Source organism: Coffea arabica, chromosome 2c, assembly GCF_036785885.1.
Source record: "Coffea arabica cultivar ET-39 chromosome 2c, Coffea Arabica ET-39 HiFi, whole genome shotgun sequence".
Lineage (NCBI taxonomy): Eukaryota > Viridiplantae > Streptophyta > Magnoliopsida > Gentianales > Rubiaceae > Coffea > Coffea arabica.
This window is the reverse complement of record NC_092312.1, coordinates 25493848-25520132: the sequence shown is the minus strand read 5'-3', so window position 1 is coordinate 25520132 and position 26285 is coordinate 25493848. Positions and strand designations below refer to the sequence as shown.

The following is a 26285-nucleotide window of genomic DNA, read 5'->3' as shown; positions in this document are numbered from 1 at the left end:
AAGAATAAACAATCACTAGTGTTGCAATTGAGATTCGACGGTACCACTCTTAAAATTATGCCAACAAGAGTCCGACCCAATTCAAGTTATCACGTGATATCTAATTTTTCAATGATTCAAATTGGCTTGATTTAACCCCAAGTACTTTGTCCTTTTACAAATCTGAACCAAAAATTATGCTAGTGTTGTTTGAATTACCCTCGGCCAATATATGCAATCCGAAGAAGTTGTTCCCATGTTACGCAGTAAATTGAGTTTTAGAAAATAGCTCCCTAGAACACGTACTAGAACCCAGAGGGTAATTTTTCCTTTTTCATTTCCAGTAAGAAACTATAGGACATCTATTTCTTCATATGAATGCTGAAAGGGTCGGTCCAACTTGTAAATGCCATGTCTTCGAATTCTGCACAACGAAAGCAGAGCCTCCTTTGCACCAAAGGGAAGGCAAACAGGCAAACTTGAGCATGCAAGGTTCCTGCTGTCACAGGATTCAATTCTTCAAAGAGTTGATGTCCAAGTCACAAGAGCTTAAAACATCTGCTATCTTATTTTCTTGAGAGGAGAATATGTGATGCAAATGCCAGAAGTCAAATTCTGGCCCCCAAAACAAATGACTTCACATCTAGAGAAAACGATTATAAACATAGAGTTGTACCAGCGTTACAACCTGCGCTTCATTCCATATATGCTAGGAGGAGACGATCACAAGCTACAAAAGTAAAATCAATAAAGCAACCAGGCAAGACATGCTTAATAAGAAATAACTACCAAACAGCCAGAAAACAACTATATGCAAGCTGATAGGTCATATTTGACAATGGCAAAACTTCTGTCTGATGCCATTTGCAGATAGTGGAGAACTAAGGTAAGAGGAAATAGGGAAAAGGATCAGAAATAGCCATATCAACAAAACTTCTACAGCTTTTTATACAATGCCTTGAAATCACCTAAGATTAAATATCAAATCTTGCTTTTTCTCTGTCTGAAGTAAGAATAATGGTTGCAGCGTCAGTGTGATGAAAACCGTGGTGTTCGTCTGCCTATTCAAAATTGCATAGTTTTACAAAATTCAGAAATCACATTAGTCACAGCCACCAGAAAGAGAAAGCGGGGGTGTGTTAGAAAACCACAAAATTCAATTGGTTTTCTTGTTCATGTTTTGGATAAGCTGTTTCATTTGGAATCTCCAAAACATGAAATAAGCCAATCCCAAACCGATCAGCACATACAACCAAATTTTCTCTTCTTTACTTTCCTTTTCTGACTCAACCTCCACTATACTAAACTCATCCCTCTCCACACTTCCCATCAAACCATCATTAACATGCCCATATAACACATATACCCTATCCTCCTCTCCCACTGTAACTGCACTGGCCTGCTTCTCAACCTCAAGGCCAGTTTCATCAAACACTACTCCTTCACCCCAACTATCTTCACTCTTGACAAAGTACAACTTCTCTTGACTAACCACCAACAAAACCCCGTCACGTCTAACTGCAAGTCCATCACCTCCCATCAAGTCCTTGTTCAAAATCACCCTCCATGCACTTCCGTCGTCAATGTCAACTTTGTACAATTTACCACTATTTGATTGAACCACTAATAAATACCCCTTCGAGTTGAAAACCACACCATTTAAACCACACTTGTGATAGGATGTGGTAAGGTCCACTGGATAAGATTTGAAGACATTAGACTGCGAAAACACGGAAGCTTCCCCGTCGACATTGACTTTCCAAATGATGTCAGCCCCAGAGTTGGTGACATAAGCATTCCCAGAGAAATCAACGGCAACATCATTTGCAATGTCGGAGGATTCATCTGAGCCAGATTTCACGTCTGGATCGCTGAGGAGAGGGGTTAGGAAGAGGCGGCGGCCAGAAGAGAGGTCGTAGGCAGCGAGGGCGTTGTAGGCAGGGGAGGAGGGGTGGTGGACACAAACGAGGATGCGGTAGCGCTGGCGGTCAAGAGAGAGGCCCACGAAGGAGGAGTTAGGAGGGAGGAAAGAATCTGAGATGATGGTTTCAGCCACGCCAGCATCAGATACTGAGAGGAGGGTTGGGTGGCAGAGGGATCCGACTATGAAGTGTTGGGCTCTCGGGTCCCACTTGAATGACTCGGGGAAAAGATTATGCGATTGGAAATTGACGATGTGAGGTTTACGAGCAGAAGTAGGACCCACAAAAAAGATAGAGCCAAGGATGAGGAATCTGACAAGAGTGGCTGCACAGGTGCCTGAGAGAAGTCGGTGAAGGACAATGGAGATTTTGGGCATCATAATGATTGAAGTCTTCTGCTACGATTATCTTGCCAAGTGGTAGGATGTGTTGCGAAAGAAATGAACTCTGATGAGAAATTCATTGAAACATTTCATCAGGTGCTATACTAGAAAAATATCAATTTCACCTACTTCTAACGAAGAATTAACCCTCCATAAACATGCTTACTCTCAAACTCAGCTAAACTAAGCTATGACAATGCAAACAAGGGAGGAATTAGTTTTCAGAAAATATGATCTTTATAGGCAAGAATTCAAAGGCAAAATACATTCGGAAAGCACAAAATTCCATAGTATGCTTAATACAGTCAGAACTTCTAGGTTGCTACTTTCACCCATAAAATTGAACAGTCATTCATACCATTAATCATTACTTTCCACTGGTAGGTGAAGTGGATTTAAAAGCAACTCAATAATATTCTGTAACACGGTATAAAAGTTAACAAATTTTTCACTCCATTAAGCCTAGAAATTCTACCCAATATTCTACAATATGTTTGTAGCCATTTATTGAACTTCCAGTTCAACTGATGATGGTACCTGAATCGGTCCTGTGATTCTGCTAACGTGCGATTTTGCTGCGTTTATTTGTCGGTCACAAGAACACAGCTGCCTGGTAATTGGTTTTGGTTTGTCTGGGTTCCCATCATGGCTGCACCAAAGATTTAAATAGGTTAATAAAAATTGCATCTTAATCAGTAAATCGACCAAAAATTTTGGAGATAAAGCAAGGTACAGATGATTAGAAGTACAAGAAAAGGAAGGCTTTAGTATGTGCTTACCCGGTTCCTTTGATTCATATCTCTGACAGAATATTTTCGTCACAACCAATGATCAAATATATGCTATAGATCAACCGATTTCAGCATCACAAGAGGGAGAGAGAAATAGTGAAACAGAGGAGAGGGAAGAAAGCAACGGAGACAAAAACAGCGAGAGAAAGGCCTGACGCCAGGCGGATTCGGGTGGGGAATAAGGGATTAAAGAGGAGTAGGAGGAGGCAGCGGCGGAAGGACGAGGAGAAGCAGCAGGAGGAGGTTGGGATACACAAGGGATATGGAGTACTTGACAAACGGCAATTGCTGAGAGGCTGAACAGAGAGACACCACCGCGCACTGAAATGACCAAATTGTCCCAGAAGAAAAAGAAAAGTTGCTAGAAAAGATAAAACACAAATAACTTAGGTAATTTTCTTTAGGGATAATTTCAGAAATCCCATTTCAAAAATCTCTCATGAGATTTCTAACAATTTCATTCGTCTCCCTGAGATTTACAAAATAACGTTAACCTCACTTGGCAGCATTGTGGGTCCAATTGCTTACACCACATAGGAGAAAATTACTCATATACCCTAAGATATTATGTTTTATTGAAAGTTAATATTTGACAATTAAGTAATTTTTTTTTCCAAACGATAGACAATTAAGTAATTAGGACACTAGTTAATTGTTAGTAACTAATTCACGAAAACAACTGTTGAAATTTTTTTTAATTATAAATAGTAACCTGCACTTACAAAATAGTGTCAATTGATGTCTCAAATATTTGTTCACTCTCAGAAATTGATACACCAAATTGATATTTGTTTGGATTTTTTCACTCTAAAAAATCTTCACAATTGCCTTGCAATTACACCTGCAATATTTATTATTGGTGCTAAAGGATATAGATAAATTTCATGATTTCCTCTTTGTAACTTGACAAAGCTATAGTTTCTGCACCTATACTTCACCTTCAACTTGTGAAATTCACACAAAATCAATATTTTTCCACCTCAATTTTTGCTGCATCAAGTCAAAATGAGATCCATCTTAATACTTCTTATTGCCACATGCAAAATGGCAAATACATGAAAAATAGCCGTTGTAATACAATGCACTAGCTGTTGGTCAAACTTTGTAGAGAAAGCCAATTGTTTCTTATTTTTGGTTCTTTGCTATTTGCACTTACCTTTCCTCACTTTTATTAATATATTTTTATTTATTTATAATACAAGTTGTACACAAGTATAAAGGACATTTATGAAATAAAAATTTTATCTCTCTTCTCAAAGTACTTTCTTAATGGTATTTTTTTTGACTTGAACTGATTTTGTTGCCAAAACCTTAACCTCATGGGAGATTAGTGTAATTTTGTAAACCTTAAAGGTGGTCAATGAAATTGTTGGAAATCTCAAGGGAGGTTTCTGAAATTATCCCTTTTTTATGAGTACATTAACAATGTATATACTATTACTGTTACATTTATGATACATGTGCAAACTTAAATTTTATATAGTTGTCATTTATTCAAAACTAATAGTATAAGCACAAATTTCATTATCTAAAATAAAAGACAAGAAAACTTGATAAATATCAAATGTATTATATCAAATAATATGAGGATTACAATTTTTGAAAATTTTTGAATAAAAAATTAATCTCCTGATTATTCTCTTCAAAAGACTTCAATCGAAGAGTAGACGAACCTCTTTCCCCAATCAAGACTAGCCCGCTTTAGTTAAAAATTAGTTTTTTGGAATATGGCAGACTAGGGCTGTTGGAGTTGAGGCGCTGATAAATGTGCAATGTGGCAACTGCCAATGTCGATTTGGCCGGATGCAACGCTTTCTTTGGTTACTAGGAGGTTATCGGTTGTGCTAAGCACAGCCTAGACCCCTATAATCTATTGTCATATATTTTTGTATAAAATAAGATTAATAGTAATGTTTATGAAATAGTATTCTTAAAATTATAAACTACCAATCAAGCATGCAGCTAACAATATAAGACTAAACAAAACCAAGAAACCATTAGCATTGCAAAAGATAAGAGAAGATGACAAAAGATTGGCAAGTAGTGTTACAAACAGCTTGATATCTTCAAGTGCAAGTTAGTCTTACAGAGATAGGAGATGACTTGCTGAATGCTTAATATAAAATGCAATGAAAGGCTGCAATTACAAAAGATCACATATTGAGATCCATTAAGGTGCACAAAAGAACAATTTCTTAATGGATGTCAATATTATGTCAAAAGATGCAAGATTTGTAATTCCGCTATAAAGTGCTTCAACATTAGCAAAATTAGCAATTCAAACGGCTTCAAGGAAGTTCAGAGTTCATTATCACGCTGCTTCTTCAAGGGACTTCCAGGTGCATTGGTGGGCAGCGAGGTAGATGTATTAGTTTCAGCAGAATTCAAACCAATTTCAGAAGGCACAGTTCCAAAAACCAAGGTCCTTTTTGCTATGGTCACTGGGGGCGGCACTTTGTTTGCAGTAGCAGAAGATTCAGCGATGGTATCAAGCAATTTTTTGGTTGATGGACTGAAAAATTAATTTTTCTTAGCAGACTGCAGGACAGTAGCATGAAGGTCTGGAATTTTTTTCATTCGTTTCTGCAGTCGTGATTGCCATTGGAATGTGAACTGATTCCTCAGTAGTGTATGCCTTGACAATATTATACTTGCCTTCTTTCTGGCCTTGATAATCTGCCTCATAGTAGCGAATGAAACACACAATAGAATGCTTTCCGATTGCAGATGTTAGTTCAGCAGAAAAGTTAAGCTCCTGCAATTTTTTGTTTTAAAGTATAAATAATTAGCAAGTGTATCCTGAAATATTAGCTATTTGTTTAGAAGTAGAAGTTCTTATTGTAGATTTTGACTTGGGCAATGATATTCAAATTCTGAGTAACTTCATGTTGTGTAAAAAGAATTGGATCCCAATCATAAGTTATGGAAGGAAACAAAACATATTGTACCCAAGGCATTATGGAATTACTGTGAATGATGGCAAAGCCAAATAATCTTTTGTTTCCTACAATCATTACACTTTTACATGGTGAGAGCAGTATTCATACCCAAGAAAAGAAGCATAAAAATCAGATTACTCGGTAGTCATTACTTGTGCCTACTCATCAGACTATTCTAAGTCTGTTGAAATTATTTGACTCATTCTGGACATGCAATTCCAATTCGATTGAGATTGGATCTGTCATGCAAAGAATGTCCAATGCTCTAATTGTCCAATCGTGCACAAACTTTATTAGTATCAAATATACAGTTTCAATTGTGCACAAAATTTCTATTTACTTATTTACTTAAAACCAATCAAATCTGGCAAAGAAGGGGCTGGAAGAGGTAACTCGATATCTCATTTACAGGATAGCTCAATTGGACTCAAATCTCAGAACCTTATCCAGAAAAATATACCCATTGACAGCTATCATTGTTTTTCCCTGAATACCACCACCCTCCTTTTGCTTTATAGGTTTCTTACAACTAAATTGCTAATAAATTATCCTCATACAATAGTAAGAATTTAACAGTTTGTGGCCTCAGTAACTAATAGAAAACGCTACAAGCATGAAAGTTCAAATTAGCAGGCAAACCAACTGGCTGAGTATCATACACAAAAACAACCAAAAAATGGAAAACAAAAATGAAACCGGCAATTCCACCATAAATAAAGTCCATATGATATAGGAAACTTTAAAGTTAGCAGAAATATAGAAAACTATAATGGGCAGCAGAAATATAGGCACATGACAGGTGTTGGGCCTGTGCAATAATAAAAACCTGCTCAACTAAAGTTAATTTCTGTAGATAGTGGTAAGCAATATCGAATCCATAGGGATTGGGTGTAACTGTTTCTTTTCAAATTCACAGTAACCATGGGGTATTTTTGTGTAGAAGGTGACAATCAAATAAATGCAAATAAAATCCAAGAAACTACTAAAGATTAAATAACAATTTACTAAAGTCAAATGAATGATAACTAATGATCTAACCAAGAAATAACTTAAGCAATGGTTCACCTAATTGATCATTGAAACAAAGGTAATTTCAATTATTTACTAATAAATAGGTTATAACTGTCAAACAAGCGATGACAGTCAACCCCTCATTACTGTGCCGGTGATTAAGGTACGCCCGTTAATCACTGCCCTAATTGAGAAATAATTTTAGGTACGCCCGTAAGATTTAATTCCTCAATTACCTTATGTATTAGAGGAGCGCTATTCTAACCAAATAATACACTACCAGAGTTATTTTAGATTAGTCCGCGTATTCTCCTGACACAAATCTAATCATGCCTGTTGGCACTATTTTGAGACAATTAAACAATTACGGATTTAATGCCTTAATTGACAATAAATTATCAAGTTAACTAATTATCTGAATTCAAGACAATCAATTAATTAATTAATCATAAGTACTGCAATCAAAGAATATGCGAATACCAATAAATAAAAGGAAATGATAAAATTAAATCGATCTCACAATTTTTAGGCGAGTCAGAGCCTCCGTTGTCCCTTGACTAGAGTGAGAAAATTAATTCATATTCGATGCAAAAAACCTATACAAAATTGAAAAGAAAACCGCAGCCATTGTCTTGGGAATTTGGCAAATTCAACTCGTCGAATGTTGACGAAAAGCAAAGTCACAGAGAATCATTCAATGTTTCAATTGGTCTTGACATACGAGTGAACAAAGCTACCAAGAAGAAAAGTCAAAAGCTAAATCTCCATTAGTACTAGTTCCCTGCTATTCCTATTTCCTATCTAATGCTCCTATTCTAATACCTAGCTATTGTGCGGCGCCCCCCAACGGTGAGGAAGACTTCGGTCTTTTGTTTCCTTTTTTCAATACTGTCTTCCGCAAATTATCAAAAAGGGTCGCGTCTTGATATTCCAAAAATGCCCTTGAACGCTTGCTTCTTGAACTCCTTCCTAATGACTGTCAAATTGGCACTTGTTATGATATTTTCGTTCTATTCGCTGAAATAAATGCAAAATATCAAAAGTGAGTAGAATATAGCAATTAATCCACATCGGGTCAGGTAATAGGGGAAATTAATAATAAAATAAATGATAAAATTGCAACCTATCAATTCTCCCCACACCTAAATCATGCTTGTCCTCAAACATGAGAACATCAAACAAACACCAATATTTGACAATGGCCATTGCTCCATCTACCATATTGCCAAGATATCAAAAAAAATATATATCAAGCATAAGTGATCAATACCCAAGAAACATCACCCCGGTTAGCTTCTAAACCACAAACTCCTTCAATTCTAGGTTAACTAATCTAAAAAAAAGGAATGACACACAACATTTATCAGCAAATGGTCCAATTATTAACTAAAATCTCAACATTAAATCCACAAATCGGCAGCTGACTTTTATCACACACTAACATAACTGTTACTTTTTTTTCGTTATTTATTTTTGGGTTAACAACATAAAAGCCCCCTGTGGTATAGCTATTATACAGAAAAATCCCCCGTGGTTTCATATCATACGTGTCGGTACCCTATGGTTTGAATTATTCTGAAAAATCGACGGAAATCGTCAAATGTAACAGGGTTAAGTGAAACGACGAAAATACCCTTTTAATATAAGCGAAAATTGCAGAAGTATCTTGTACTGGTATCGATACTGATGCTTCTCTCTCTAATGCTCAAGATTCTGATCGATCTGAAGGTGCAGGTGTTTCTGAATGTCTCCATGGCGAGGTTGATATTGGCAGTCATGAAACTTTTCAACCAAATGGGGATCAAACCAATAGAACAGCAGAATCTGGGGTAGTGTCTCAGTTGGTTGAAAGCAAAAGTGAATGCCGCCAGACCAATGGTAATGATGTGATGCAGATTGATATTCCTAATAATCTGATGCAGGTTGCTATTCCAGATACTAAGTCTTTAGAGGACTAGAAAGATATAGGAGTTGGAGAATAGTACCAGCATGATGGACAGGTTAACCATAAAGAGCAAGATTTATCAAGTCCAGAAAATGCTTCTAAGACGGACCCAACAGAAAGAATGGACGAGAAAACAGAAAAGCTTCCAAGCTTGCTGAGTATACATCAAGCTGGATATGTTTCGCCACCACAGAATGAAAATGAATTCTCCATAACAGATTTAGTTTGGGGAAAGTCAGAAGCCATCCTTGGTGACCTGGACAAATATCTGATCCTGCTGATGCTTCAGAGAAGGCAGTCAAATATTACAAAAAGGACTGTTTTCTCGTAGCATATTTTGGAGACCGAACTTTTGCCTGGAATGATGCATCTCTCCTAAAGCCCTTCCGGCCACATTTCTCTCAGATAGAGAAGCAAAGTAACTCAGAAGCATTTCAAAATGCTGTTAGCTGTGCTTTGGATGAGGTTAAAAGACGTGTTGAGCTAGGTCTAGCCTGCTCTTGTATACCAAAGAGATGCATATAAAGATTGAATATCAGATTGTTGAAAACACTGGGATCCAAGAGGAATCAAGCAGAAGAAAAGGTGTCGAAAGGTAAAGTTCTCTTGTTATTAAAGTGTGAAGGGTAAAGTAGGCATATTAGGAACAAGTTTGTGGTAGAAATCTATTTTCCACAAGAAACACGCGCATTTCCAGTGTGTTTAAGAAAAACGCCGTACATTTGACGATTTCCGTCCATTTTTTAAAATAATTCAAACTATGAGGTACCGATGCGTATGATATCAAACCACAGGGGGCTTTTCTGTATGATAGCTATACCACAGGGGTTTTTTTGTTTTTAACCCTTTATTTTTTTTTCTTTTTTTTCAATAGCACAAAAAACTTAGTCTCTAGCTGTCGGAGCCTTTTGACGCGAACTCTAACATTTGTCAGATGAAGGAGCCCGGTTACTCAACTCCTATCGCTATACGACCACGTACTCATAGAAATTAATACATTTTGATGCGAGAATCGACACTTTAGATGAAGATCCCTGGTTACTCAGTAGTAACAAATAGCGGAGTACAATCAATTTTATTTCACAATCAGATAACACAATATCTCACAATATCACAAAGAAAAAGCAGCTGGCCTCATTTTTTTCAAACATGGATAACTAAAGTTAATCATTGGACCAATTCACATGAAAATGCCAGCAATAATTCTCAAGGCCTAGAAAAGTTAACCAAAAATTAAAAGAGTCAAATAATCACCGATATTCACTAAAGAGATGTTCTTGAGTTCAACCACATTAATTAGATACACTTTTTATTATTAAAACATGGCAATAGTAGAATTAGAGTTAATAACCCAACATTAAACTTTGGTATTCACATGAGAGTTAAGCACTAAAAAAAAAGAAAGAGAATGAATGAAAGATAGACAAATAACTAACTAAAAATAAAGGAAAAAAATAGAAACTAAAAATTAGTAAAACTAGCACCACAGCTGATCCCCCCACACCTAAACGATACATTGCCCCCAATGTAGCAAATAAATATTAAAAGTAGGAGATAGGGCAACAAAATTTCCTTGAAATCGGGTCAAAATGGTGGGTGATAACCAAAGTGAGGTGTAAGACCCGCATGATGCATGAGAGCTGCCAAATACAAGTGGGTTTCCGAAGCACGATGATGGAGCGGCTGGAAGTGGCGGCGACGTGACGTGGATGATGAGCGAGATAGCGGCAGGCGTGAGGGGTGCTCGGGCGAAAGAGAAGAAGAAACAGGGGAGAAGAAAGAAAGAAAAGAGAAAGAAAGAAAAAGCAAAGAAAGAAAAAAAAAGAAAAGAGAAAAACAAAAACAAAATAGTTTTTTTTTATTTTTTCTTTATTTTTTCATTTTTAGTTTTTTGTAAATTCTAATTTTGGAAATCAGAAGTTATAGTTAAACGGAAAGACCCATTTTTTTTTTTGGTAATTATAATTTTTTTTATTTTTTTGAATATTATTATTATGAACAAAACTTATTATCGAAATTCAAAATTAGAGAGTAACAGGAAATCGAAATCTGTTTTCGAATTTTGAATACTTACCTTTCCCGCGAACGTGACGTGGGCACGTCAAGAGGGCAGGAACTCTTCTGACCATGGGCTCTCCATACGACTTGATGCGGGCGCGTCAAAAAGGCAAGAACCTTTCTGACAATGAGCTCTCCAAACGACTTGACGTGGGCGCGTCAAGTCAAAGAGACACCTACAAATCATAAAAAACGAAAATTGAAACCCGAAATCAGTCAAATTCAAGGAAAACATATTTAAACTAACAAATAAAAACGAACAAATGACTAAAAGAAATTGGGCTGCCTCCCAATGAGCGCCTTTTTTTAACGTTTTTGACTAGACATTGTCATGTTTGTTCATGGAGGATAAAATCTTGTGACTCGTTTTAATGATTCATTCTCTATATAGTTCTAATAACCCTCGTAAATAGAGTAATTCTTGAGTACACGAGTTACAGTCTTCCATGGACTAGTAAATGGCGCCAAACAAATCAACGATAATTTGAATTCTCCATTCAATCCTCCCTCACATGTATTTATTGGTCCAAGATATCTTGCATCGCCACTCTTAATTTATTCTTGTCATGAAATTCAAGATTTTCTAGTATAATAAAGTCAATTCATTAACAGAAATTAAAGAATAAGAGTCAGGAGAATATTGATTAAGAAATGGAGGAGATGTAACCGCATTTGGAGGTTGTTCATTGGATTCATTCACTTGGACGAGTTGATATTGAGGGCTCATTTTTTGCACATCAACTTTTTTTTCAACTGCATCTTTAGATTCGTTTCCTTGAAACTCTTGCAGTTCTATGCCATTTGACCGGATAATTGCACTCTCATCTTTCTCAAGGTTGATGTTGATCTGTGAGGGCAATTCTTCACAAATGTAAGAAGCCAATTGCGTTATCTTGGATGTCAGTAGATGCACTTGATCTGCCATGTTACGAATACTCGTTTGTGTCTCCTGATAAAATCGATATGTATTAGTAGCTAGTAATTCAATCATTTTTTCAAGAGACATACATGACATGGATGATGGTTGTTGAGACTCTTGCTGTTGAAAATTCATTGGACCGGTCGTATAATTAAAATTGGAATTATCCCACAATCCTTGATCATACCTGTTTGGGTAAGGGTCATACCACGTTTGAAATCGAGGTGAAAAATCTCCAAAAGTATCAATTGGAGCACTTAGATTATCTTAAAATGCAGGGCATGTGTCGGTTGAATAATCTGAGACAAAATAAGTTTCACAATTTGCAACAACCCATTGATCATTAGGAAAAACACGAGTCTCATAACCCCATTCAGGAATAAAGTCCAGTCTATCATCAAAATATGGAATGTTAACAGCCATAAACTATATAAAAAAATAAGAGAAAAATAAATAAAAAAATGAAAACAAGATGAACTCAAAAAGAAACAAATTAATCTGGCACCAGTCCTCGACAACGGCGCCAAAAATTGACAGGTGTCGGGCATGTGTAATAATAAAAATCTGTTCAACTAAAGTTAATTTCTGTAGATAGTGGTAAATAAGGTCGAATCCACAGGGATTGGGTGTAACTGTTTCTTTTCAAATTCACAATAATCAGGGAGTATTTTTGTGCAGAAGGTGACAATCAAATAAATGCAAATAAAATTCAAGAAACTACTAAAAATTAAATAACAATTTACTAAAGTCAAATGAATGATAACTAATGATCTAGCTAAGAAATAACCTCAACAATGGTTCATTTAATTGATCATTGAAATAAAGGCAATTCCAATTATTTACTAATAAATAGATTATAATTGTCAAACAAGCAATGACAGTCAACCCCTCCTTACTGTGCCAGTAATTAAGGTACGCCCATTAATCACTGTCCTAATTGAGAAATAATTTTAAATACATCCGTAAGATTTAATTCTCCAATTGTCTTACGTATTAGAGGAGTTCTATTCTAATCAAATAACACACTATCAGGGTTATTTTAGATTAGCTCGCGTATTCTCCCGACACAAATCTAATCATGCCAGTTGACACTATTTTGAGGTAATTAAACAATTACGAATTTAATGCCCTAATTGACAATAGATTATCAAATTAACTAATTATCCGGATCCAAGACAATCAATTAATTAAATAATCATAAGTATTGCAATCAAGAAATATGCGAATACCAATAAATAAAAGGAAAGGATAAAATTAAATTAATCTCACAATTTTTAGGCGAGTCAGAGCCTCTGTTGTCCCTTGACTAGAGTAAGAAAATTAGGCCATATTCGATGCAAAAAATCCATACAAAATTGAAAAGAAAGTTGCGGCCATTGTCTTGGGAATTTGGCAAATTCAACTCATCGAATGTTGACGAAAAGCGAAGTCACAGAGAATCATTCAATGTTTCAATTGGTCTTGACATACAAGTGAATAAAGCTACCAAGAGCCTATGCGAAGAAAAGTCAAAAGCTAAATCTCCATTAGTGCTAGTTCCCTGCTATTCCTATTTCCTATTTGATGCTTCTACTCTAATGCCTAGTTATTGTGCGGCGCCCCCCAACGGTAAGGAAGACTTCGGTCTTTTGTTCCTTTTTTCCAGTGCTGTCTTTCGCAAATTACCAAAATGGGTCGCGTCTTGATATTCCAAAAATACCCCTGGACACTTGCTAATTGAACTCCTTTCTAACGATTGTCAAATTGGCACTTGTTATGATATTTTCGTTCTACTCACTGAAATAAATGTAAAATATCAAAAGTGAGCAGAATCTAGCAATTAATCTACATCGGGTCAGGTAATAGGGAAAATTAATAATAAAATAAATGATAAAATTGCAACCTATCAGCACATGAAGTTCATGGTAGTTGAAGGGGAAAATTAAGAAATCTATGAAGGGAAAAAGAATCGACAACTTTAAGCAAGATGTATTAAGCTGGTAGTTGTATTATCATGCAAGAGTTAAACTTGTAGCAGAATTTTTTGTTGCCAAGATTGTTAGCTTACCTCATTATGAGCTTCCCAAAATTGAAGCACTGTAAATGGGATAAGCTTTTCAGCATCAAGGTCAAAGATAATAGTGTTTATGGAGCCCGTACTATCATCCATAGTAATCCCAATTCGGGTCCTATTACACATTGGAAATAAAATATTATATTCTAATTTTTCATTACAAGAGAAGGAAACTTAATTTGGTAATTACCTTGCTACAACTTTGCTCTCTTCTTTGCAAGATGAGCATCTCATAACCCATCATACGTCAACATTGATAGCCTTTTGGCAGTTCTCACATGCTTCAAACCAGAATTTTTATTGCCCAGGGGTCAAACTGATTTTTCTTATTATCCAAGTTGTTTTCACCTAATAGATGTTTTTGCGAACAGAAAGAAGAACACCTGAGTCTTGCATTATTTTGGATGGCTAAAAGATATAAATCAAGATATAAATGAAAAAGGAAGATACATCTTTGAGTGTGTTAAGTGCATTGGCTACACTAATCATGTCATTAGCACTTGGAGGTGGCAACAACTTAGATGAATCTTTGTATGCCATTTGTTGTATCAACTCTGCAATTTCTTCTTTATTTGCATTATACCTATCCAAAAAATTAATGCAACAGACTATAATTTATCAAAAGGATCTAGAAAAGTTTAACTTAAATGATGAAAGAACATACGTACCATTCTTTGAGTGCATTTGCTTCAGAAGTGGGAGGATTAATCAGAAGGCCACTCCCAGGCTTAGTTGTCAGGAATAAGTCTAATAATAAAAGTGCTAGTTTTCATTAAGTAATAGAGCAATTTAAAAGCTAGTGATTGGTATCTTCATTTTTGGCTTGTTTTTTTAGGTGAATGGGTAGCAGTAGCATAATTGTCAAAGGGTTGCAATAGGACACAAAAGAAGATTACCAAAGGGTTGTAGTCATCAACAGGCTCATTGGACTCTTAAAAATGTCATCAACCACTGGAGTTTGGAGTGGATGATGAAGAATGTTTGCATCAAGCTTTAAGTTTTTACCAATTTTCTCCTTTATTTATTGTGCTTTATTTGCAGAAAAAGTATAACTATCAATATTAACAAAATCACCTTCTCAAATAAGCAATCATTTGTTTCACAAAGAATCACACAAAACAAATAGCACCAATAAACTTAAAATAAATGAAGCAGAAACTGAAAAAAAAAACTATTAAAAAGAAAAGGGAAAAGTGAAATTTTACTTATGAAAATATAGTCACATAAATGAAGAAAAGCTATTCATAGATTCAAGAAAGACAACAAACTGACCTTCAAGTTAAAGGATTCCTTAGAGGAACCGCAGCAAAAGGAACCTATCAATTGAAGCATCTATGTATATTAGAATTTATTAATCTGTGTATTATTTATACGTCGAAAATTTGGCAAAAAAAAGGGGAAGATTTTTTCTCACCAAAGAGACTCCAGAGAACAAGGTGTAAAGACTCGGAGGCTTCTTCTTGTAGTTCATAAGGCAGAGGAGCTAGCACCATGCACTGATAAATACGTCTATTCCATTTTTTTGATTTCGTAAATCACTGGAAAAGGTCCAAGATAAGTGAATAGGAAACCTATTTCTTATCATAACTGGAATAAGAGGAAAATTACATCTAAACAGATATTTCTCATTATAATCGTACGTCTGATGAGAATTGAATAGAAGCATGATTTGAGCGGAAAATTGAATAGCAAAGCTAATAAGAATAGAATGCCATACCTAATCTAACAAAAAATCCCCCAATTTCACTCCTTTAAAGTACAATTATCACGTGAGTGTCCAACAATTGGGCAACATAAAATTGATACAGAAATGGGTTAAGTAGTTCACCTGCTCCCAATTTTCCTCCTCTAAAGTATAAACACCATGTGAGTAATCAGCAATCAAACGTCTGCAAGAGTAGCCATTGACCCACTGGCTTGAAAAAGGAACTCACAAAGCCCATCTCACAAATCATGAAAAAATCCAAACTTTTTACATGCTTGAAGAGGGTTGCTGACCTGCTGGGTTTGATAGTATAGGCGTTTGGAATTGGACTTGCTCAGAATAGGTGCGGCGAATTTTTGCTCAGAATAGTCATGTGGTAGAGAGAAAAGAGGAAAAGGTTTCAATGGCAATCTGACTGAGAAAGAAACAGTGCATTGCCAAAAGAAGGAAAAAGCTTCGGTCAAGTTGCAAGGAATATTTGACTTTGCCACTTGTTAGAGAATTAAGAAGCCTATGGCAAAAGATAAGGGGAGCACTAACGAGAATTGAGAAAGGAACAGTTCAATGCCAAAAGAAGGAAATACAAGGCTTCGGACAAGAGAAAGCTTTAGACAATTTGCAAGAAACATTGTACGTTGCCATTTGTCAGATAATTAAGAAGCCGCGTGGCATAAGGAAAGGAAAACACTAAACCTTGCTCCCTTCTTATATACAAGGTAGATATTATACTGGACCATATTATGCAATTTTTTTGTAAACTAAGCACCAACTCCTCCTCTATCAAGTTAGGCAAACCTTGTCAACTTTTGGATCAGTTTAGGACTGCCGAAAAGTTTAATCAAATGATCAATTACAGTATTGCGATCGGAAACAAATTATTTGATAAATAATTTTTCCAAAGAAAAATTTCACTTGCATCATAAACATATTTCTCAATCTACCTTTTTATATTCTCAATCACCTTTTTATCTCACATACATCACATCACAAAAAGTATTACAGTAATTATTCTAAATAATTATTTGGAATAATACTCTATCCGAACAAAGTTAAACCATTTTGCCTTATTATATAGTATTGTTTGGTCTACCCCACTTAAATTGTGAAAATCTATGCCCTTGGATAGGATATTATTTGAAATATTATTTAGAATAATTACTGTAACACTTTTATGATATGATATATATGAAATAAAAACGTAATTTAAATACAAAGAAAAAGTGAATTGAAAAATATATTTATAATGTAAATATCTGATATAATTTTGTATCCAAGCAAATATGTCAATGTTTGACTTTCATCAATGATCAAAAATCAAATACCTAATCCATCTTTTAAAATCGATCCCTGAGTAAAATGATATTTCCACCAAAAAAATATATTGAAGTAGCCAAAAACCTTTTCTGTTTTTTTAAATCCAATAACAGTAAACTTCAAAGTGCCAAACAAGAAAATCAAAATTATTTATTGTTGAGGCCAACAGAAAATCCATATTTACAAAAGAATCATAAGAGTTGTGTTTCAACTACTCTCAAGGAACAAAACCATACCTAAAAGGCTAAAAACACCAAAATCAAAATACTAATAATAATAATAATTGTGAAATCACCCACAAAATCTAGGCATAAAGTTTTATGGAAAAATATTCTACTCTTCCAGAATAATCAATCAGAATAATATTCCTGCAAGGTTGACTTCTGTCTGGTGAGAGATCTTCCACAATTAGCAGTAGGAGACGACTCTCCTCCGGCCGGGATATCCGCCAAAGCCGCCGCCATCCGCCGGATGCTGATCGACCGGGCAGGCTTGAAACTAAAGGACCTTTGTGTGTTGGAGAAGACGTTGGAAGACTGGGATAAAATAAGATACACTAGAGCTTGAACTAAAACAAACAAGCCCACTTTAAACAATACATCTCCCAAGTTTTCTACGATTTCCATGGCTAAAAATGATCGAGAAGAAAAGGGTTTTGATCAGAAGTGTAAGCGACTTATGATCGAAAGAAAGAATACTGTTAAATAAGTTGAGATGAGCCTCATGCAAAACCTCCTTTTATACATGCAGCGTCGAGGAAGAAAAATGAAGTGGCGTAGTACCTCTTTGACTAGAGGCCGGGACAGAGGAGACAGGAACTTTCCTGTCTGGTAATATGCACCGTAGTTGTGACTTGTAGGCCTTGCTAATATTGGAGATAATCAACCGGAGGCATTGACCACTTATCCTTGTACATTTGTTGTATAAATTCCTGATCGATTTAAGTGTATCATTATGACTGGCTTTTAATGATTAAGAGCTAGAATTTGTGAGAATTTGGATTTCTATTTTTTTTTTGTTGAAATTTTAGTAGAAAAAAGTGTACTACAGCGATTTGATGTATATGAAGTGAAAAAAGTAATTGAAAATTATATTTACGGAGAGCATTAAAATTTTGTCTTAGAAAATAAAAATCCAAACGACATTACATGTTTAACCATTTTCCCTCTCTCTCTCTCTCGTTTTTTTTTTTTTTTAACTCTGATTTGCCTAATGAATAATACGTTTATTGAGAAACTCTCGTGCTAAAAGATTGATGGCAATCATAGGGCATAAAGTAATAAAGTTTCAGAACATGGTCAAATGTCAATATTACGTGTTGTGTGTATTGAATAATTTTCAAGGCAACACGTAAAAAGCGCTGTCAATGACGGCAAACTCGCAAGTTAGGGACACCATTACTCATTCCCCTTTTCTCTTAGTCCTTTCTTTAAAAAAAGAAGAAGAAGGATTTGGAGAAACATCATTGCTCAAATCATGTTGTATAAGTTCAGACTAGTCAGAATTATTCAAGGCGGCTTGTGTAGTGGATAGTTTTCCTTTTTGATATCTCAGTTTATGATTATTTTTATTTGTGTTCCCATTTCTTTCTTTGCAATTTTAGCGACTTGGGTTGATAGTTCTAGGTGTCATGTTAAAATGGTTCTTCTAGAAATTAAATTAAAGATAGCGTCCATGATTCACCTTAGATGGTAACAAAACGGAACTTATGGGGCTTTTGCTGCAATTTTACGTTATAATTTCTACCACTTACTCTAGTATCAACTGAATCAATTACAGGCACGGCTAGCAACTAGCAAAATGATAGCCAACACAGGTTGGTCCAGTTGATAACGACGAACTTAAAACTGTTTGGATCCTTCAGTTTTTCAAAAACTAATTTTTCAAAAATCTTTTAAAAAGTACTCTAAAAGCTACTCTGAAAAGTGGTCTAAATTTTTTTTTATGTTTAAAAAATATCCCAAAATATATTTTAACTCTACTACTCTTAAATATTTCAAAATATTTTCTAAAAAATCCCAAAATAAACTCTAAAAACTCTGCTACAGTAAAATTTTTCAAAAACACCCTAAAAAACAGCTAATCCAAACAAAGAGTGTTTGAATGTCGTTGTCAATATGAAAACTGTATTGGTAAGCAATCTATAAAACCCTTATAAGGGGCTTACAATCCCAAAGATATACCCTAATGCCAAACCGACCCAACCCTTGTAAGCAATATATGGTACAAAGGGGAAATACTGACTCGTGGTGGTGATTAGAGCCAAATATACTCAAAATTTTTCCTACCAAAAATTGAAAAAAGATAGTACGATTTGCATCAAAGATCTCTCTGTTAGACTTTATTCTTTTGTATCCAGTACAATTTACTTTGTATTAGATTGTATTGCATCCTTTACACACCGGTTTGTTTAGTGTAACAAACTATTTCACTTTTTTGCCTTTTGCATTAGTTAAACGTTACATTTTCCTCAACTCATTTGCTTGGGGAAGTGAACTAAATTGACATTTTTTCAAACACGAACTATTTGAGATCTTAACATAGTTTAGCAAGGAGAGCAAATCATGTCATGTCTGAATTACTTTTGGCCAACGCAATCAGTTCAAAGTTGTTCCACTTTTTTGCAGCTAATTTGAGTTCAGAAAAGAGGTCCCTTGAATATGTATTGAAAACCATAATAAAATTTTCCGTTTTGTTCTTAAGCAAGATTATGATACATCTATTTCATCGTTACAATGGCATCCTGAGAGATATGTCCAACATACATATGCCGTGTCAAAGAATCCTACATAACAAAAGAAGAACCAAGATGCTGAAAGGGTTCTTCACGCAACGAACAAACGAGTTGAGATAAACGAAAAGATTTGTGAAATCCAATGCTGCACGAGAGGGAAAGGCAAGCAGCAAATCGAGAATGCAATATTTTTTTGCTGTCATAGGATCCAATTCTTCATATTTTTCACGTCATGATGGACAAATCACAATGCTTAAAACATCAGATATTCTTTTTGGAAAGGGGAATATGTGCCGCAAATGCAAGAAGTGAGTCAAATTCTGGTTCAATAAGGACAGAGTTTAAGGCTGGTGCCAACCTTTGATCTTTAAAACCACATGCATCATTGACCTGCTCTTCTAGGTATAAGCAATGTAGCCATCAAGTTATACCATGGTTAAAACCTGTGATTCATTCCACACTAGGGAGGGGATAATGCCAAGTTATAAGAGTGAAACAGATATAGCAACCGCCAAAACATGCTTAATAAAAAGGGCTACCCAGAAAGATAACAAATTTAAAATGTGCAGGCAAGCGTCATACTTGGTAATCGCAAGCATTCTGGATGACATTTGGCCATAGTGAAGAACTAAGGTAAGAGGAAATTGGGAGAACGATAGAAAGATCACCATAGCCTTGTCAACCAAAACTTTTATAGCTTTTTAAATGATGAAATGTAACTGTCCTAAATTTTAACATCAAATCCTGCTCTATCTCGGTTTGAAAGAAAATAAATCAAAGTTTCAGGAATAATTGGTGCATACAAGTTTATTACAACCAATACTTTGACTCCTGTCAACTCTGTATCAGGAGGTGAAAATCTATACACTTGACATCACATTATTGCAAAGAAGCCTCATCCTTGAATGTCATTTAGACATGGCTAGGCAATTGACGTGCCGGCACCTAAGAGCTATAGCCTATACATAATCTGCAGATAAAATTCAAATTATGTTAGAAGGGAAGCCTTATTGCTGCTTGAACAATCTGCAAAAACATGAAAATTGGATAGATAAAAACAAATTCCACAAACACAAAGTTTGTGGCTCACTAGTAGCAATGCACGCATGTCAAAGACCTTCCCAGGATCACATTATTGCTTTTCTGGGAGCAAACTGATTTCAAGTAAACATGAAAGCATCCACATAGACCACCAGAACCAAAGAATAATTAGATCGTTTGAGTAACTGATCATCGCAGGAATCTTCCATATTTGCAGAAGCATCAATACACCCCAAAGTAGCAACAAAGGTATGATGAGGTGCTGGTACCAAAGCTAATGCATTAAGTCCTTCACCACAGGACAATGAAGCTGTACACAGGCATAAAACTTGTTGCCAGTGTGATGTGGATGATACCCGCAGCTCATGGAATTTTACAAGCAGTGTCATAAAAAAAATATCAAGAGAAACTAAGTATAAATGCCGAAATTGTGACAGATAAAACGGGATTAAAACCTGATTGGCTGCAAGCAACTCAACCTGTGACCCAGACATACCAAACAACGCTGCTTGGAGACAGTTGTAAAGAGGAAAGTTACAAAAGAAAAAGAAAATAGTTTCTCATCCATAAATTCAGCCAGAGCTAGATTACAACTCCTAAATGCAGCATCCCGGAAACAATATAGAAAAAGTTTAGGTGTTAAAATGGCATGAGTGACTGCATGAGGACAAGTATAGAAAAAGTACGCTACTAGAATTTACTACTATGTGCTTGCAACTTGTGTGCCATGCAGAATCATGTTATCCAAATCAAAAGGTCAAAGAGTGCCTTACTTTCAACAAAGACAACACGTTAAAGAGAAATGCTGCAAACACTACCAGAATTTACTACTACATAATAGCAAAATTCAAGCTTACAATTGCAGAGTAAAAAAGTTATCCCTAGTTCTATAAGCACAGGACATGTTGAAGAGCGCAGTACCTGCAAATGAGGCTGATGCACGAAAAAATTTCAGATTTTGATCATTTGTCTTTTTTAAGCTTATCTACCAAGTTCAAGACAGCCATAATTAGAGAATTACCAAGTGAACAACGGGAAAGTTATAAGCAGAGACACAATGAGTGCTGTCTGGGAATGTTTTTACTAAGACCACAAAGTCCCAAGCACAAACAAAAGCATTAGTAATTAATCTAACATCCAAATTCCAATTATATGATAAAGCTGCATAATTACAAGGCCACTCCAATACAAGCAACAGTATGCTCTTGACTCCTAGTCATTTAAGTGGGCATCAATCATCTTCATCCTAAGCAACATTGCAATCGTAAGCAGTAACATCAGTTGCTACAGGTAAATTTGAAGCTTGATGATAGCCTAGAATAATGTTTACTTTTCTCCTTTCAGATAATCGAAGACAATGGGTATTGGAGTATGTATTCTAGTGGCCAGATAATTGGCACATGTGATAATCTGTACAAAAGACTTCCCACTAATGCCATGACAAAACAGAGGCCAAAACCTCAAAAAAATATATGGAACAGATCTAAAGCTTTAAATGAAGAAATGAACCAATTTCGACATTGACTTGAGTTCAACAGTCTATCCATTTTGGCAATTCACACGAATAAAACGTCCACAGTCACTTAATACCAGGCAATGTTTCCATTAACAATAATACCTGACAGGACAAAAAATCCAGGAATCAACATCACTTAACACATTTAAACACATATCACCAACATCACTTAACACATTTAACTCATTTAAACACATATCACCAACATCACTTAACACATTTAAACACATATCACCAATTTACATTTGAGCACCCAACAAAAGAATCAATTTTACCTCTAATCTTCTACGCAGAATGGCTTGAATAAAGACTTCCCGAAACTCAAGACCTCACAGCATCCCCCTTTATCACTGCCCCTCCACCCGCCACACCAACACCAATCTCCCCATCTCCACTTCCACTCCCGCTAGCACCGCCCTCCGTTGGCCACCTCGGCCAACTGGACACTGTCTCCGCACTATTAGCCCTCTCTACATGAGCCCCAATTCCACCACCCACACCAACACCCTCAGCCTCCCCAATCTGCGTTGGCGATAACAAAACGTCATTATCCCACTGAACCCTCCTATTCCAACTGCTACTATACTCCTCATCATCATTTCCATTGTTATACTGTTGCCTCCTCACAACATTCCTCAAAATACTAGTAAACCCGAATAAATCTTGCTCATCATCCAACAACTCATCCAACCTCGCCGCCCCAATAAAAGTCTCCCTCCCCCGTACTGCCTCATTCTTTTTCCTCTCATCAGACTCGCTAGGGAGCCTATACCTACAAACCGGGCACGAATTATTCATCTCGAGCCAGGGGACAATGCAATCAGCATGATAAGTATGATTACAAGGCAATACTTTTGCCTCAGAAGATACAAGAAATTGGTCCTTACAGACTGGGCAGACTAAAGAGGGATCTAAATCAAGAAATGTGGAGTCTACAATTAGATGGCTGAGGGATTCTATAGCATGTTTGGAAGCTGGGGAGTTGAATTGAGGTGGGGTGGGGCTGGTTTGGTTGGGGATGTTGTTGGTGTTGGTCATGAGGTGGTGGATGAGGCGGTGGAGATATGGGCTTTCCAGGAGGAAGGTGTCTTCGGAGGGGTTTATGGGATCCATTGGGGAAAAGGGTTCAAAGAATGATAGGGGATTTGGGTAGAGATTGGTGGGGTTGGGATGGGGAGAAGGGGTGAAGGAGTCCATTTGTTCAAGAAAGTCATGGCGGCAGTGAGGGCAGATAGGTGGAAAAGTGGTGGTGGAGGTGGTGGAAGGGGTGGAGGAGCAGAGAGGTTCGAGGAGGACACTCATGTCACATTCATGGCACCAGTAAGTCTGGTGGTGGACGGTGGTGGAGTTAGTAGCTCCGGCGACGGTGGTGGCCGTGCTGTTGTTATTGGTGGTGGTGGGTGGGGATATTGACATTTTTTTTTGGCCTGAGTCGCGGGGAATTAAAAAAATTCAGGAGGATTTATTTTACCGGGTAAAGGAATTTTTTGGTACTTTATTCTCAAGTGAGAGGGCAGTGGTGAAACCAAGTTAAAGATATAAAACGGAAAAAACAAGCAAGGGGGTCTCTTCCCTCTTGAGCCATTTGTTCTTAGATGTAGTTTTAGGGTCCGGCTGATAAGTCTATGGCTGAAAATTAATTCACTCGTGACTTTTTTGGATTCATAATGTTTTGTAATAGAAATGTTTTACCATTTGATATATTAAGCACTCACGGGTTTAGTCACATGGTAGCAGCGTTCCCTTGGGACATTCAGATCCCGGGTTTGAAACTGTGCTATGGAGACGCCTATGCACTTATCGTGCCTTGATCGGGTTAGGGCGTCGGGCTCGAGGCGCAGGGATTAATCGAGTTTCATAAGAATTGACTCGGATACCCCCGCGTCGACCAAAAAAAAAAAACACTATTTCATTTTCGTTTTTTTGAACACAGAAATATCTTGACTTACGCTAGACTAGTCCTCCTGCGATCACACAGAGCTCATCCCAACAAGGTCCCACACAGTAACCAGCGGGAGGCAAACTGGTAACCTTGGAGTAAAGACCCAAAGAGGTTACCATCAAACTACCTGTTGGATTCATAATATTTGTGCAATATTTCAATTCAGTATCATAATCCAGTTAGTTATCAAACGCGTATAACTTAAACAATTCAGTAACTTAATACTTTCAACAATAATTTTCAAACTTCAATTTGCAGTTTATCAAAACAAGCCCTGAATTGTTAATTGACAAATCTAATACATTTGAGTGTGTAATACACTGTGTATCACATTAAGTGATAAGTGAATACCTTATCACTTATTTTTGGAGTAAGTTTACTTTTGAAATTCGATGCCATTTAATTAATTTAAATGTTTTATATTTTATTATCAAATGCATCTAAATATATTAAGATCTGGATGCATTGGATTTAATTGTTGAATTGGATTATTAAGCACATTCTCAATTACTATTCAAACGAATGCACTTATTTTTATTGTCACTTTTATCCAAATTATTATTTAATTTTTATTTTTAAATATTATTTCTTGATCAAATTTGGATCAAATCGAGATCAAATTCGGGGCAGTTATCAGTACTTATTTTATGAGACAATTAAACGATTAGTGTAAAATGAAGGTAACAAACAAAACAAGATTAATACTAGTGATTTTACGAAAAAAATGTAGATAATAAAATAATTAATGTAAACATAAGAACTATATACATAAACATTAAACATTGTATAAAAGATCATCATCTAATTGCAGAACCTATCATACCTTTAGACTCTTTTTTTTTTTCCCCAACTTTCAATTTTAACCAAGAATAATTTCCCCAAATGTCTCCAGCATTTTTTGAGAATTCTGATTAGTGACCACTCAAACAATCCGATGCCGATTAAAGAATAGCGGACTGAAACATGTGACAAGGGTAGGGTCCATCACTTTATTTTGGAAAGAGGGGTCCATCAGTTTCTCGTGCGCTGTACCGTAGGTTATTTTGGTTGGACGAGTCAACTTCATGAATCGACACTGAAAAACGATCTGGTTTAGAGAAGTAAATATCAATGAAAAGTAAAACAAACAGCGTCGCTTTGGCCGAGTGGTTAAGGCGTGTGCCTGCTAAGTACATGGGGTTTCCCCGCGAGAGTTCGAATCTCTCAGGCGACGATTTCTTTTTCCCACTTTTTGTAGTCTGCACTAGGGGTGCAAACGAGCCGAGTTCGAGTTAATTTTGTGAAACTCGAACTCGACGAGCTCAAAATATCAAGCTCGAGCTCGAGCTCAAGCTTAAAAAATAAAAAAAATAATTATTATTTTATTTTTAAAAAATAAAAAATAATTATTTATTTTTAAAAATGAATAAAATAATAATTTTTTAACAAATAATAAAATATTAGGGATATATATGTAATTTTACTATTAAATAAAAAATAAAAATAAATATATAATTGAGCTCGCGAGCCGCTCGCGAACCAACGAACTTAATGTTTTTGAGCTCGAGCTCGAGATCGACTTAATTGGCTCGAGCTCGACTCGAACTCGATATTGACGAACTCGAGTCGAGCTCATATTCGAGCCGCTCGCGAGCGGCTCGATTCGCGAAACACCCCTAGACTCTGCACAAAACTGAATCTACTTTTATTTTTGGTGGGATTTTGTTTGTTTAGTAGAAAGTTAATAGTTAATGGAAGAATCTGCAGGATGCTGATCACATAAATTGAGTTAAAGCATACGGAACGAGGAGTACTACGTTTTGATGCATGAAATTGGGGTCCTGGTTCTTTTGGGAAATAGTAGACATAGATGGTTGGAAAGTGTCATCATCATCCTATGTAATTGGCCATGAATCACTATCATGGGATAAAAAGTAGTTTTACATTACTTTCATGCTTTTGAGTAAAGTTTCTGCACAAGTCATTCGCAAATCGTTAAGAGATGTGTCTCGGTGTGGAACTGTGGATGACACTGACTTTTGCAATTGCACGAC

The 26285-nt window shown here is 36.1% G+C and overlaps 3 protein-coding genes and 1 non-coding gene across 12 annotated transcripts; 1 reads left to right on the top strand and 3 right to left on the bottom strand.

Annotated features, from left to right (window-relative positions):
* Positions 1-723: 723 nt before the first annotated feature.
* On the bottom strand, positions 724-3307 carry LOC113726955 (uncharacterized). Its single transcript, XM_027250879.2, has 3 exons — positions 3064-3307; positions 2822-2933; positions 724-2348 (listed from the first exon to the last, which is right to left on the bottom strand). The coding sequence occupies exon 3, from the start codon at positions 2279-2281 to the stop codon at positions 1136-1138; it is 1146 nt and encodes a 381-aa protein (XP_027106680.2). The 5' UTR covers positions 2282-2348; positions 2822-2933; positions 3064-3307; the 3' UTR covers positions 724-1135.
* Positions 3308-7814: 4507 nt separating this feature from the next.
* LOC113726949 (uncharacterized) lies at positions 7815-16326 on the bottom strand. 8 transcript variants are annotated; one of them, XM_072075504.1, is made up of 8 exons: positions 15829-16326; positions 15415-15538; positions 14451-15316; positions 14191-14348; positions 13995-14115; positions 11696-11977; positions 11045-11204; positions 7815-8042 (listed from the first exon to the last, which is right to left on the bottom strand). In XM_072075504.1, the coding sequence occupies exons 4-7, from the start codon at positions 14232-14234 to the stop codon at positions 11193-11195; spliced, it is 459 nt and encodes a 152-aa protein (XP_071931605.1). In that variant the 5' UTR covers positions 14235-14348; positions 14451-15316; positions 15415-15538; positions 15829-16326; the 3' UTR covers positions 7815-8042; positions 11045-11192. The 8 variants fall into 8 exon arrangements, 7 of the variants coding, with proteins under 7 accessions (XP_071931605.1, XP_071931597.1, XP_071931600.1 ...); XM_072075499.1 differs by lacking the exons at positions 7815-8042; positions 11045-11204 and having other exon boundaries at positions 11429-11977; positions 14451-14583; positions 14669-14747; positions 15273-15316; XM_072075497.1 differs by lacking the exons at positions 7815-8042; positions 11045-11204 and having other exon boundaries at positions 11429-11977; positions 14451-14747; positions 15273-15316.
* Positions 16327-20423: 4097 nt separating this feature from the next.
* On the bottom strand, positions 20424-23949 carry LOC113726958 (uncharacterized). Of its 2 annotated transcripts, XR_003457656.2 has the most exons (3): positions 22586-23949; positions 21716-21779; positions 20424-20723 (listed from the first exon to the last, which is right to left on the bottom strand). XR_003457656.2 is itself a non-coding variant. In XM_027250880.2 (2 exons), the coding sequence occupies exon 1, from the start codon at positions 23724-23726 to the stop codon at positions 22632-22634; it is 1095 nt and encodes a 364-aa protein (XP_027106681.1). In that variant the 5' UTR covers positions 23727-23948; the 3' UTR covers positions 20424-20723; positions 22586-22631. The 2 variants fall into 2 exon arrangements, 1 of the variants encoding a protein (XP_027106681.1); XM_027250880.2 differs by lacking the exon at positions 21716-21779 and having other exon boundaries at positions 22586-23948.
* Positions 23950-25383: 1434 nt separating this feature from the next.
* TRNAS-GCU (transfer RNA serine (anticodon GCU)) lies at positions 25384-25465 on the top strand. Its single transcript has one exon. It is a non-coding gene; the product is annotated as a tRNA-Ser (tRNA).
* The last annotated feature ends 820 nt before the right edge of the window (positions 25466-26285 follow it).

Excerpts from the sequence above, each read along its gene's own strand:
- LOC113726955 (XM_027250879.2), bottom strand. The coding sequence starts at position 2,281 with ATGATGCCCAAAATCTCCATTGTCCTTCACCGACTTCTCTCAGGCACC.
- LOC113726958 (XM_027250880.2), bottom strand. The coding sequence starts at position 23,726 with ATGTCAATATCCCCACCCACCACCACCAATAACAACAGCACGGCCACC.
- LOC113726949 (XM_072075496.1), bottom strand. The coding sequence starts at position 14,234 with ATGAGATGCTCATCTTGCAAAGAAGAGAGCAAAGTTGTAGCAAG. Across the intron at positions 14,116-14,190 it reads GAGAGCAAAGTTGTAGCAAG|GACCCGAATTGGGATTACTA; the intron begins GTAATTACCAAA and ends AATGTGTAATAG. Across the intron at positions 11,978-13,994 it reads TTTGGGAAGCTCATAATGAG|GAGACACAAACGAGTATTCG; the intron begins GTAAGCTAACAA and ends CGATTTTATCAG.